This window comes from Lissotriton vulgaris, chromosome 2_1 (assembly GCF_964263255.1).
Source record: "Lissotriton vulgaris chromosome 2_1, aLisVul1.2, whole genome shotgun sequence".
Classification (NCBI taxonomy): domain Eukaryota; kingdom Metazoa; phylum Chordata; class Amphibia; order Caudata; family Salamandridae; genus Lissotriton; species Lissotriton vulgaris.
The window spans coordinates 343,946,599-343,959,329 of NC_141687.1; the positions used below are offsets into that span (position 1 = coordinate 343,946,599).

At 45.0% G+C, this 12,731-nt stretch overlaps 1 protein-coding gene across 2 annotated transcripts in view; it reads right to left on the reverse strand.

Annotated features, from left to right (window-relative positions):
* Positions 1 to 12,731, reverse strand: part of TAOK1 (TAO kinase 1) — a 1,246,355-nt gene that overhangs the window by 355,813 nt on the left and 877,811 nt on the right. For both annotated transcript variants that reach the window (XM_086955104.1, XM_086955103.1), the window contains exon 15: positions 10,587 to 10,715. In XM_086955104.1, the coding sequence (XP_086811230.1) occupies positions 10,587 to 10,715 (129 nt within the window). The remainder of the gene's footprint in view (positions 1 to 10,586; positions 10,716 to 12,731) is intronic.

The window sequence follows — 12,731 nt, forward strand, 5'->3', positions numbered from 1 at the left end:
CGCTGAACAGAAAGGGAACTCCCGCTGAGTAGTCTCTAGTTAATTGAAACCAGACAATCACACTGCCAAAGCATACACAATGTCATCGAGACGCTCCAGAAGCAAAACATTCAAAAACATGGCGAAAGCCGTAGGTCCTATAGATCAATTTATATCTAAGGTCAATCAAACCATCGACCAAACCGTAATGCTGATTGACCGACGAGTTTCCTACGAATTAGATCAAGCAAGACGCTCGTCAATGGGACTACTGGCTCAAGCACAAACTCCAAACACGCAACAAATAAATATTTCCGCACCAGAAACACACGCGGACATACATGTTATTCCCAATTCAGTTGATTTATCAGTATCTTCATTTCTGTCGGAATCGCAACTAACTCAGGACCTCGAGCAAACTCCCGACATCTTTGCGAGTCCACAGTTATTCGAAAATGATCCAATACAGACCGAATCAAGGGGGCTAAGGGAGGGTGCTATCCCGAAACACCCGCAACACAAGGATACAATCCCGAAAAACCATGATACTAAAGACACTGTCACTCCCGAAACCTCACAACATAATTCACACGTCAAAAAATCACGTGAGCTCACTACAACTAACGAGCAAAATCAGGACAATAACAAATCTATTGAAATAACAGAAACTAATAGAAACATCAACCTAGACGTTGTCGTGGTCGACGACCAATCACTTGCAGCTAACTCTAACAAGACCCATAGAGAAAAATTAGTTTCACATCCTGTCAAAAGCAAAAAAGTTGAACCACAACACTCTTTGATGAAAGAGATAACTGAAATAGTTAAATATCAACTACAACCAATTCAAAAAAGCCTCGAAATCATCGAGAAGCAAGTAGCCATACTAGTTGCCATCGCAAAAAAAACATCAAATACAAAAAACCAAGGGTTGCCAAATTTGAGTGGACTTAAACCAGTACTTAACAACGTAAAGCCTACTAAAAACTCGGGGCAACCACCTAATAATAGTACGACAGTAATAAATACCCCTACCGTCAGGTCAGGAGAACCTTTGAAAAATTCAAGCAATCCACCCGCCAAATCAAAAACCAAGACCCCTCTAGAACCCCCTAAAAAAGTCCCAGATCCACAAAACCCTCCGCAAGCAAACGCTCCCTCCAGACCACTCGCAACAACTAGCCCCCACCACGAACAATCCCAGAGGCATAACACCAAGCCTGAACGTATAAAGAAGAGATGGCCCAAACTAGTAAACCTCCCACCTGAGGCAGCTCCTTTAGTAGCCATCTTAACAGGAGTCCCAGAATTAAATAATGACACAGACGAACCAACTTTGTCCTTATTAAATAAAACCCATCACTGGCTGAACATCAATAGACCAAATCAGCATAATCATGTCACCAGAATCACTACAGCTAGAAGAGTATCATGGATAGGATATCAACCAAAAACCATCCCGGGTGACTGTGTAATAGTCAATTTTGAGAACCCCCGGGCCGTAGATTACATCTGCTCCTGGAATTCTTTAGGTAGAAGCGAAGGAGTAGATGTAAAACGACTGTCATTCTTCTATCCCCGACAAGATCATTACTCAGAGGGCCCCAATTGGTCCTCAAATTGGTCTTGGAACCAGCCTCAGCATGGACAAAGAGGCTGGAGCCAGGGAGACTGGGGCTACGGAAACAATCAAAGGGGCTGGTCTCAGGGAGAATGGGGTCATGAAAACAAAGATTGGGGTGATTGGAACACTCGTGGCAGGAGGGCCCAACATCTACCATACAGGGAACCATGGGGTGGAATACCAACTTTTAACAGCTATGGCTGTTTAGAGATGGTTGACTGACCACCACCACAGAAGTATGTTATTACCCCTCTGTCTGACCACAGAGTTCTGCTTAATAAACCACCCAAGCATCCCGACAAGATCAATTCTATGAAGGTCTCTTTTACAATAATCAACCGGCCACACGAGCCAACTGAGACGACAAAAACCCAAATAACGACAGAATGGGTACACGATCAGCAATCCCTTCTTAAGGTTCCTATTGGACCACCCTCTCCACTTTCAACTGGCTCAGAGCCGTAGAAAAGTGTTTCAAATCTGGCACGAGAATTACAATCGATCCAACCTGAAGAAAACACTGCTCAAAGCATGACATCTACTGCAATTGATGCCAACTCTGACAAAAGGCTGTTACTATTTTGGAACGTGGCCGGGCTAGCCACAAAATATACCGAAAAAAGCTTTCTTAGCTTGGTAAACTCAAGCGACATAATCTGCCTCCAAGAAACTTGGCTTAATGATCCAATCCATCTTCTGGGATATAAAACATATTTTTCTCAAGCAATAAGATCCAACTCGGGCAGAAGCAAGGGAGGCCTAACAATCTATATTTCCAACCTCTGGACATGTCGTGAGATAACCTCTGTAATGTCAGACAAGACTTTTCAGATTATTAACATAAGAGGAACCAGACAAGAGGTTTATACCATCATTAACTTCTATAATAACAAGAGTACAACAGAACTGACTAAGGCCCTAAATGAAATTTTCCATCTAACAGACAATCTCAAAACAAAATTTGCGAAGGATTTCCACACAGTAATCTGGGGAGGAGATTTCAACCTTCACCTGTGCAATAGAAGTGACACCCCTATCTGCGGGATTACAGATGAAGAAGGAAACTGTCTAACCCACTTTAACCACACCACAGAGGGCAACAACATACAGGCCACGATGACCGAGTTAGATATAGGGTTCGCCAACATGATAAAAACGCCCAAAACCGAATTCATTCCAACTTTTCATGGTAGAGGCTTCGAAACCCTAATAGACTTTATATTAGTATCTACAAATAAAGCAGAAAACATCAAGACTTTCGAAGTGCTCGACACCGCACTTAGCGATCACTCACCTATTAGAATGACGTTTCAGGAGCCTAAACATCATAATAATCGAGACAGGGCGCACCCTAGCTTGCTACATCAGCAAGTACTAACACTGGACAGACCAAATGGCTACACCTTAAAGTGGGGCAAAATAGACCAGGAAACAATAAACACAAGAATAATCAAAACTTGTAGAAATAAAATAGATAGATGTTTAGATCCTCTTACAACTTCAACTGAAATCCTGACTAACTATACTGATTTTGTGGAAAACATAAGAAAAGAATTAACTAAGCCCCTTACCCAAAACAGGACTACGAGAAAGGGTTGGTTCTCAACAGAATGTACTAAAGCCTATTCCAACTTAAAGAAGGCCCTAGCCAAAAAACCAAGAGACAGAGAAGAAGTGATCAAGTTAAGGAAGGCATATACTCTTGCAACTCGTAAAAGAAAAAAGGAACTGCAAGCAAAGCTATGGACTGAACTACAGAAAAGCAGTGCTCAAAAAGATAGTGCCGCTTTCTGGCAGATAGTAAAATCTCCCTACCTAACAGAAAAGAACGATGATGCCCCCTCACTAGATGTTGCCATAAACGCAGAGGACTGGGTGCAACATTTTTCAGGGGCTTTCGGCGAGGACAAACTCGTACATTCAGATCACCCGGATCGCCTTTTACCGGTGAAATATCCATTAGCCATCCATTTCACAATGAATGAAATAATGAAGGCCATAAAAACTGCAAAAACTGGAAAAGCTCCTGGCCGAGACTCGGTCCCTATGGACTTTTACAAAAACACACCTGACCTTTGGGGCCCACTGCTCACTAAAGTATTAAACGCGGCGAAGGAGATCGGTCTCCCTGAATCCTGGTCCACTTCGATACTCGTCCCCATCTTTAAGAAGGGTAACAGAGATAGTCCCTCCTGTTATCGCCCCATTTCCCTCTTGGACTCAATCGGAAAAATGGCAGGTCAAATACTTCTTGATCGTCTTCAGGAGTGGTCGACAGAACACGGGAAAATTTCAGACCTACAGTATGGGTTCAGGACGGGACTGAGTACAGTCGACCAGGTCCTAAACTTAACATTATTGGCCGGAAAGTATGTAGATGCAAAAAGATCTTCCCTACACATGGTTTATGTCGACCTCACATCAGCGTTCGACTGCATTGAACATTGAAACTATGGTCAATAATGCTGCAAATGGGGATTGACCCACCAATAGTTGATTTTCTCTGTGAACTATACACCGGAGCCACAGGAAAGGTGAGATTTGGGACTGGTGGCCAATTAACTGACAGCTTCTCAATACAGAAGGGGGTCAGACAGGGCTGCGTGCTGGCCCCTTTCCTATTTACGCTCTACACCAATGGGCTAGAGGATGCAATGTTAAAGGGCGCAAAAGATTTCCCAGCAGTCGGTCGTCGGCAAATTCCAGCACTATTATACGCAGACGATGCGGTAATCCTCGCCCGAACCCCAGTCCAGCTCCAACGGGCAATGAACAACTATTGCTCCTTCATGACCAGTTTGAGCCTAAAAGTCAACATAAAGAAAACTTACGTGATGCACGCTGGCACAAGGGGGAAACAAACCAATAAAAATTTACGTGGACAACTTACCCCTTGAAAGAACGGCCACGTATCCTTACTTCGGTACCACCATCGGATAGTCTTTCAAATGGAAGGAAGCCATTAATTTGCGCAAATTGGCCTTTATAAGAACTGTCGGCGCACTAAAGGCCTTCTCTCTCCGGCTCGGTAAAAGACCTCCGACCGAGATGGTTAAAATATACAATGCCAAATGCCTCAGTACAGCAACTTTTGGCGCTGGGGTTTGGGGAGGGGCAAATGTAGACCAGCTCCAAAAAGTTGAAAACTCTTTCCTAAGATTTCTACTAGCCGTACCGAAAAGTACTACCACATATGGGTGTCATCTTGAACTCGGTGTGGATTACATCTCTGACATTATCAAAATCCAACCGATTATGCTGTGGCGTAGAATCTGGGAAACGGACCAATGTCAGCTTACAAGAACAATAGTCCTGGACTGTATGAAACTTGAAAACACAAAAAAGATCAGCTGGTTGGTCTATGTAAAAACATTCCTTACAGACATTGGACACGTAAGATTCTTCAATGATCCTCCATCGATAACAGACATATCAAAGAAAGAACTAAAAACACTCTGTCTGTCACATCTATCTCAACTGCGGATGCTGAGTGAAATCGGGAAGCCTTCAGTTCAGCAATGTCTATTAATTCAATCTGTCCCCACTATGCAACCATATCTTCAGTATAACCTAACTCAATATGAAAGATACCTTCTCACACGTTTCAGGTTTAATTTATACCACTATACGGTTTTGTTTCCCAACCAAAATGACTGGTCACACAAGGTCTCTGTCTGCCCCTGTGATTCAATTTCTTCACAGTCCACAATCCATGTTCTCTTTTTTTGTAAATTCTATACACCATTCCGCAGGAAGTGGATCATACCACTGCTAAAGGTTCTAAAGATCCGCAGATGTCGTCCGGCCTATTTGGCCTTACAGTTTTTGGATAATAACGTGATGGCAAAATCTATCGCACAGTTCCTCAAATTGTGTGTCAGGCACCGAACGAACCTTTGAACAGTGACTGAATACTACTTTTAATAAATAAGATAGATTGATGAAAAATCTTTCTCCGAAATAGAAAACATGTGTGCGAATTTTTAATTTAACTTTTAATATGTTTTTTATGTACTTTTATGGCTTTCAAAAAATGGAAACCGAATAAAGATGTTTTGATTTGATTTTGATTTGACTGATAGGAATACATGTGTCCATTTTAGGGTTAGATATAGGACTACTATATCTAAAGCAAAGGGTGATTACACCACCTTGCCCCAGCTGTCGTGCAGCCAGTTGTGTCAGATTTGGGTGGCCAGCCAAGGGTGGCATAATACATGCTGCAGCCCCTGGTAGGCCCTGGGTACCCCTATGCCCTGGGTACCTAAGGTACACTGTACAGGGACTGATAAGGTGACTCAGTATCCAATTGGGTATGCACCTAAGGTACATGGAATCCATTTTACAGAGAGAGCAGTAGGCCTGGGGCCCTGAATAGCAGGGTCTCAGGTCAACTAAGTCGGAAAACCAGCAGAAAACCAGGCAAAAAGTTGGGGGTAACCATAGTCAGATATCCACTTTCCTACACCTACAACCCAAATCTCCCCCTCCCTTCCTCCCTGCATGATGGATTTAAAACTACCCGCCTCCCCAACAGTGCAGAGTTCCTGTTACCCATTCCCTGGTACCTTTGTGGGGGGAAGCAGCTCCAGTATCCCCTCCACACCATCCCCTTGTCTATAGTGTATTGAATGGCAATATTGCAGTGAATTGCACAATTAACTAGGAGTGTAGAAAAAGCAAATTAGTTGATACAATACATCAGTCCGATGCTTGTCTCTTGCCGCTTTAGGAGCCATGTCAGGTGTCCATACTTGTCTGGTTGGTGATCGTTACTTCCGAAGCTGGGCTCCATTTCAGCTGTTTAATATTGACCTCACTTGTGCGGGAGACCATTGTACTGGTGGGTTAACACTGTAGATCTCAATCTCTTGTGGGGAATGGGAGGGAGTGGTGGGGGGCAGGGGGCTCCGTTCTTAGCTTCCCATGCCGGGTTCCTCCTTTTTTGATACGTTCTCCTCTGTTTTTGACTGTGCCGCTTCTGGCAGTTGTCGGACATGTTTTTTACCAGCGTTTCCAGGGTTGATGACCCGGCGCCATCCCTGGGCCTATTCCAGTGTTGTATAGAACCATATCTTTCCTTCCGCCTCTACTCTCAATTTAGCAGGGAATAACAGAGTATTTAAGTTTGCGGTTCCTCTGTTCTTTTTTATGTCGAAGAAACTGCGTCTATGTTTCATTACTGCTGCTGTGTATTCAGGAAAGAAGGTTATTGTGCTATACTCGTAGAGTACCGGTGGAGCTGCACAAGCTGTCTGGAGAATAAGGTCACAGTCTCGAAAGTTAAAGATGCGGGCCAGTATGGGACTGGGGGGCACCCGGTCTAGGTCTGCCACCCGGGGCGCGGTGGGCCCTTTCCACTGAAAAATAATGGGGTAGACCTTGTGGTTGCAGATGTTTCTTGATGAGGTCCTCCACAAATAGGTCTATTGTCAGCCCTCCTGCCCCCTCCAGCACACCAATGATTCTGAAATTATTACGCCTTGAGCAGCCTTTGTAATCGTCCAGTTTTGCAGCCATCGCTTTGCTTTCAGCTTCTAGTTTTACTTGCCGTTTAAGTGCGGCAGAATCTTTGCAAAGCGTCACTGTTGTGGCTTCTATCTCCACTACTCTCGTGCTCAATTTTTTTTTAAGTCAGCACGAATCAGTGAGATTTCTACAGACACCGCACCTATCCGTGATTCCAAGGATGTATGCACCTTAATTAGTGTGGCCATAATGTCCTGTAGCATGACATCCTTTACCTCTGATGCTGTATGGTCTGCTGCTTGGGTAGTGGCTTGGTCCATCGTCTCCTGTTCAGCCTTAGTGCAAGCAAACGTATCCACTTTTTTTGGGCCTCGCGCAGGCAGGGGGTTGGCTCCAAAACGCACAGGCTCTGCTCATCAGCCGTTTCAGAGCTTAGTTGAACGGCCGCCCCGACCACACCCGATCTTGCCTCTAGGGGAGGGGCCAATCGTACTCACAATGCGTGGTCTTTGAAGTACTCCAGGCCCCGGTCGCAACTCTCTGTGTAGGCCGCAGTCGTTCTCGCCAATGTAGCTGTGCCGTCTACTGTTTTTTTCGGGTTGTGGTTGGTTTATCGGAGTCTCGACATCTTCCGATGCCTTTCCCACCTCTTTTTGAGGGTTTGTCTGTGGTTTGGTTCACGGATTTTGGGGGATGTCTGTGGAGACAAGGAGCTGCTCTAGGGGGCGGCCATTTCCCTCGGCTGCCGGCCACACCCCCCAGGGGTTTTGCTTCTTGCCGACTTGGAGTGCAAGATGGAATATGAAGGAACTCCGAGGTATGCTCGAATTGTATAAGGTTGAGGATCAACTGGTCAATTGTTATTTTTTTGCCATTGATGAAGATGTGAAGAAATTTCTCTCCTCAGGAAATCTGCAAATGATTCGGAAAAGAAAGAACCGAAGCCTGGAACTCGTCATTGGTGACGTGAGGAATTCTTTCCCTGCCACCTGCTCTCCCTCTGGGGGTAGTTCTAGAATATGTTCCCGATTGTGATTGACGCTGGGCATACTGCGGTCGATATGGCTGGGAAGAAGTAGTGTAGGAGGGATACCTATACTGCTGATATCCACCCCTATAGGACGGAAGACCCGCTTCCTCCCGCTCCCCTAAAGGGTGCCTTTCGGTACTGAAGCATCCCCAATGACTTAGCAGTGTCAGTGTCTTTCTTTATATCCTGCAGTGCATCATCTTTGTGATTTCCTAATAATGCTTCTCCGAAAGGAAGGTCAAGGTTCTTGTTCTGTACTTCTGGCTTAAACGACGTGGCTCTGAGCCATCTTTGACAGCACAACACTGCTGCACCGCCCAGTGATCTGAATGCTGCCGTTAATGTCCACAGGAAGCGGATCAACATACAGAGCTAGGTCGCACCTCATTTGTAGATCATATCGACCTTGAATTACAAGAGCATTGGTTGCTCTGACTACTAGAGCTGACACTGAAGAAAAATGCTTACAAGTGGAACTTTGATGATGGAACAGAAGGGTTCATGGATTTTCTTTGCACTGCCCGAGAAATTACAGAGTTTGGCTTCGGATCACCCACAAAGCAGTCAGGAGCGTATTCTGGAGCCTTGCATTTTTTCTGCAATCTGGATAACAATGGGGTCATCGTGGCTGGCATTTTCAGTACTTTGAGCCCTACCTCCTATATTTGACTTACAATAGGGATAGCTCTTACCGATTTTCTACAGGGCTCTTTAAAATCATATAAAAACTGTAAGTTTGAGATGTCAGCATTGGTAGATCAAACCTTTTGGTAGCCCTTTTAAGTAGGTGTGAAAACCACCAAAGTCCTCTGGTGGCGAGTCAATAGATACAGGAGAGGGAGAAGATGGCGTGGAAATGAGGTAATGGTCCCACTCCTGATGTGGATCCCTAAGTTCCCCCTCTTTCAGGTCATCATCTCAAGTTCCAGGATCTTGTTGCAGAGCCATTGGTGGTGATGATTTCGGAAGAAATACAGACTGTAAATTTTGAACCCTCTGGGGAGTAGATGGAATAGATCGTGGCCAAGGTGGCAATTTAGACTGTTCAATAGAAACATATGCTGGTGGAAACCTCTTCCTATATTCATCCGCCAATATAAACTGCAGGCCTGTTAGCAACAATGATAGCATGCACACCACCTCCTCCTGAAAGTCACAATGGGATTTCTGTTGAGGAATATAATACTGATGCTGCCCATATACCTCATCAAAATCATGTTACTCGCATTTGACGCGCAATTTCAATGGGTTATTCAATTAACCTAGAGTACACCGTCCTCGGAATCTTGTTCTTTCAAAAGATGAGAAGACAACAAAGATGTAACCTTGCTAGGTGAGTTAACTTCTATTGTAATCTGTCTTGCTCTTGGTTTTTCTCTTTTCATGTGTTTTTTCTGTCGTTGACAATTTTTCTGATGTTACTGCTGACGAGCCACCGTCTGTGCTGTAGTTAACCTGTGGCAATTTAGCACCATAGTAGTCGGGCGTTGTCGCTGTAAATGCCATTGTTACCGTCGTCATCTAAATTGTCGCCGCAAGCGTCGCCAAAGAAGTGGTCACTGCTACCACCCGTGACGTCAACTAGATAACCAACGGCAAAGAACTTGTGGGTTTTACTGATGATGGTGTCGCCGCCAATGATGTTGACGGCGGTGCGGTACTTGCCTTCTGTTTAGATGACTGAAGGCCTTTATACTAGACGACAGTGAGGGTTTTTCGTCAACTGCCTCGTCGACTATGGGATTTAGGAGGTACAGAGGAAGGTTTTTGGAAAGGGTGCCTGCATGGAGGGGGTGTAGAAGATTTACTGTCTACTGAACAATGTTCCTTTCTCTCTTTTTCAGATTTGTGAGGGACTGCGTTCATGATAAATATGTGAGGTCTTCTTGAAAGCTTTCTTTGGACCCTCACTAGAAGAGTGAGCGTGTGGTGATTCCCCTCTCTTATGCGATCTGGTTTAAAACCATTGAAGCAGATAAATAACCGGAGCCGAGCTTAGAGGAGACTCCCTAGCACAACGTGTGGTAGAAAATCTGAGGGACTATGGTTCTCTCACGAGTGTTCTAGAGGGTAAGAGGTCCTGATTGGTCAGGCTTAAGTTTTGGTCTCTTTTATAAAACAGAGTTAAGTTACAAAACTGGAATGAGCATAGGCCTTGTTTCTGGTTTGTATGAGCTTTGCATTGCACTTGTGATATACTGGGGACTCCGGTATCGGCGATGTGGAATAATTCAAACATGTGAATCTATGAAAGTTCCAATACTGGATTAAGCACTTTTTCTAGTGGAAGCACACATCTGCCTAATTAAAACATGTACTACTGGATACCAACATGTGGGCGGAATGAAAACCGCTCTCTGTGGCAGAGAGCGGCACTCTTGAAAACTCATTTTTAGGTGTATCAGATTACATCTGCTGACAGCTATGCTGTCAAGCCAGACCTAGACCGAAACATCATGAAAAGAAGTCGGTCAGTGAGCATACCTCCTTAAGCTGCTCTTTGCGCAGTTTGTATTCCCTCTTCTGTGACTCCAGAAAGCTGTTCAGTTCTTTCTTTTGCTGTGCTTGGATATGCTGCTGGAATTTCTTTTCTTCACTTGTCATCAATTTTCCCTATGCAAAATAAGGATACAAAATATATTTAAAAAAAGGCAAATTAGCAAGTAGTCTTTTGAATCAAACATCACTGTTGGAACCTGAAATTTGGGGGTAACAAAAAGAATTAATAAAGGACAAGTTACTTACCTATGGTAATGTCTTATCTCGTAGAGACACAATCTATCCGCAGATTCCTTACCTTTTAACTTCCAGGCGTCAGGCTGCATCCAGAAGATTTTTCTCAGGAATACCCCTGTGCAAAGGTAGATGATGTCAGTCGACCTTCCGTGACATCGTCTGCATCGCCTTCATCACGACGTCCGCGCCGTCAATATAACCGCCACTCTGGCGCGCTGACATCAGTACTTTACATGCCAGAAGCGCGAAGTCATGAAGTGACTGACCATGGTATGTTAAAAAAATTAACAGCTAGGGTCCTGCAAGTGGAACATCCAGACACTTGAAAATCAATTCCGCAGTGCGGGGAGGATGGGTGAGTCGGTAAGGAATCTGCGGCTAGATCAGGTCTCTACGTGATAAGGCGTTACTGAAGGTAAGTAACTTGTCCATCTGATAAGAGACTTCTAGCCGCATATTACCTACTGTTGAACAGATACCCAAGCAATAACATCCCCGGAGGAAGGAGGGACTGCGGAATGGTTTAGACCAGGAAGTCCTGCAAAACAGAGTGATCGAACAGGCCTTCTCTGCAAACCTGGGAATCCAGGCAGTAGTGTCTGGCGAATTTGACCAGTGAAGCCCACGTGGCTGCTTGGCATATATCAGAAATGGGAGCACCACGCTGGAGAGTCGTGGTGGCTACCTTCACCGTGGTGGAATGGGCCCTAAGCCCTTCAGGAGGATCCTTCTTCGCGAAGGCGTAACAACTTATAATACAGAGGATGACCCATCAAGATATAGTCCTCTTCTGGATAGCATGGCCTTTCTTTGCACCCACGTATCCAATAAAGAGTTGGTCGTACACCTGGGACTCTGTGGTTCTATCAAGGTAGAATGATAACGCTCTTTTTGGGTCCAGACGATGGAGACGTTCCTCTTCCTTGGAAGATGCAGGGGTGCATAGAAGGTGAGAAGGGTGACTGACTGTCCCAGATGAAAGGATGTAACTAACTTGAGCAGAAAGGATCTCCTAGTCCGGAGTACTACCTTGTCCGGAAAGATCGTCAGGTAAAGAGGCTGTTAGGACAATGCCTGCAATTTACTCACAGAGGTAATTGCCACCAAAAAAGCTGTCTTGATACTGAGCAACCGCAGAGGACAGTTATGCAGTGGCTCAAATGACGCACACATCAGGAAAGTGAGCACCAAATTAAGGTTCCACTGTGGCAGGATGAAAGCTGAAGGGAAGAACAAATGAGTTAACCCGTTTAAAAACCACTGCACTAGAGATTTAAATAGAGAGGGCTGATCAGGCAGCAGAAGAAAAGAAGAAAGTGCCAAAGGGTAGCCCTTCAAAGTGCCCAGTGCAGAGCTCTGCTGGACCAAGGAAAGAATAAACAGGAGGTCTTGAGATAATGGAGCAGATAAGGGGACAACAGATCTGTCGGTACAATATTTACAAAACTTGTTCCATAGACAGGCATATACCAATTTTGTAGAAGGACGCCTGGCTGCCAAAATAAACTCACTTATTTTGGGAGGGAGGTCAAAAGCTGTCAACTGTTGCCCCTCAATCTACACACAATGAGGCGGAGAGAGGACAGGTTCCAGTGGAGAACCCTTCCCTGCTGCTGCGATGTAAGATCCTCCTGAATAGGCATCCTGACCGGAGGATCAATGCTCATGTCCAGAAGCTCGTGATACCAAACTCTCCATGCCCAGTCTGGAGCCACATGAATAACTTGTGCCCGGTCACTCCTGATCTTCTTGAGCAGTCTGGGCAGGAGTGGTGTGGGCGGAAAGGCATATGGAGGACTGAGCATCGCTGTGCGAGTGCTGCCTTGGAAACACCAAAAACAGCTGATATCTCTCTTCAGAGGCAAAACGATCTAACGAAGGCTATCCCCACCG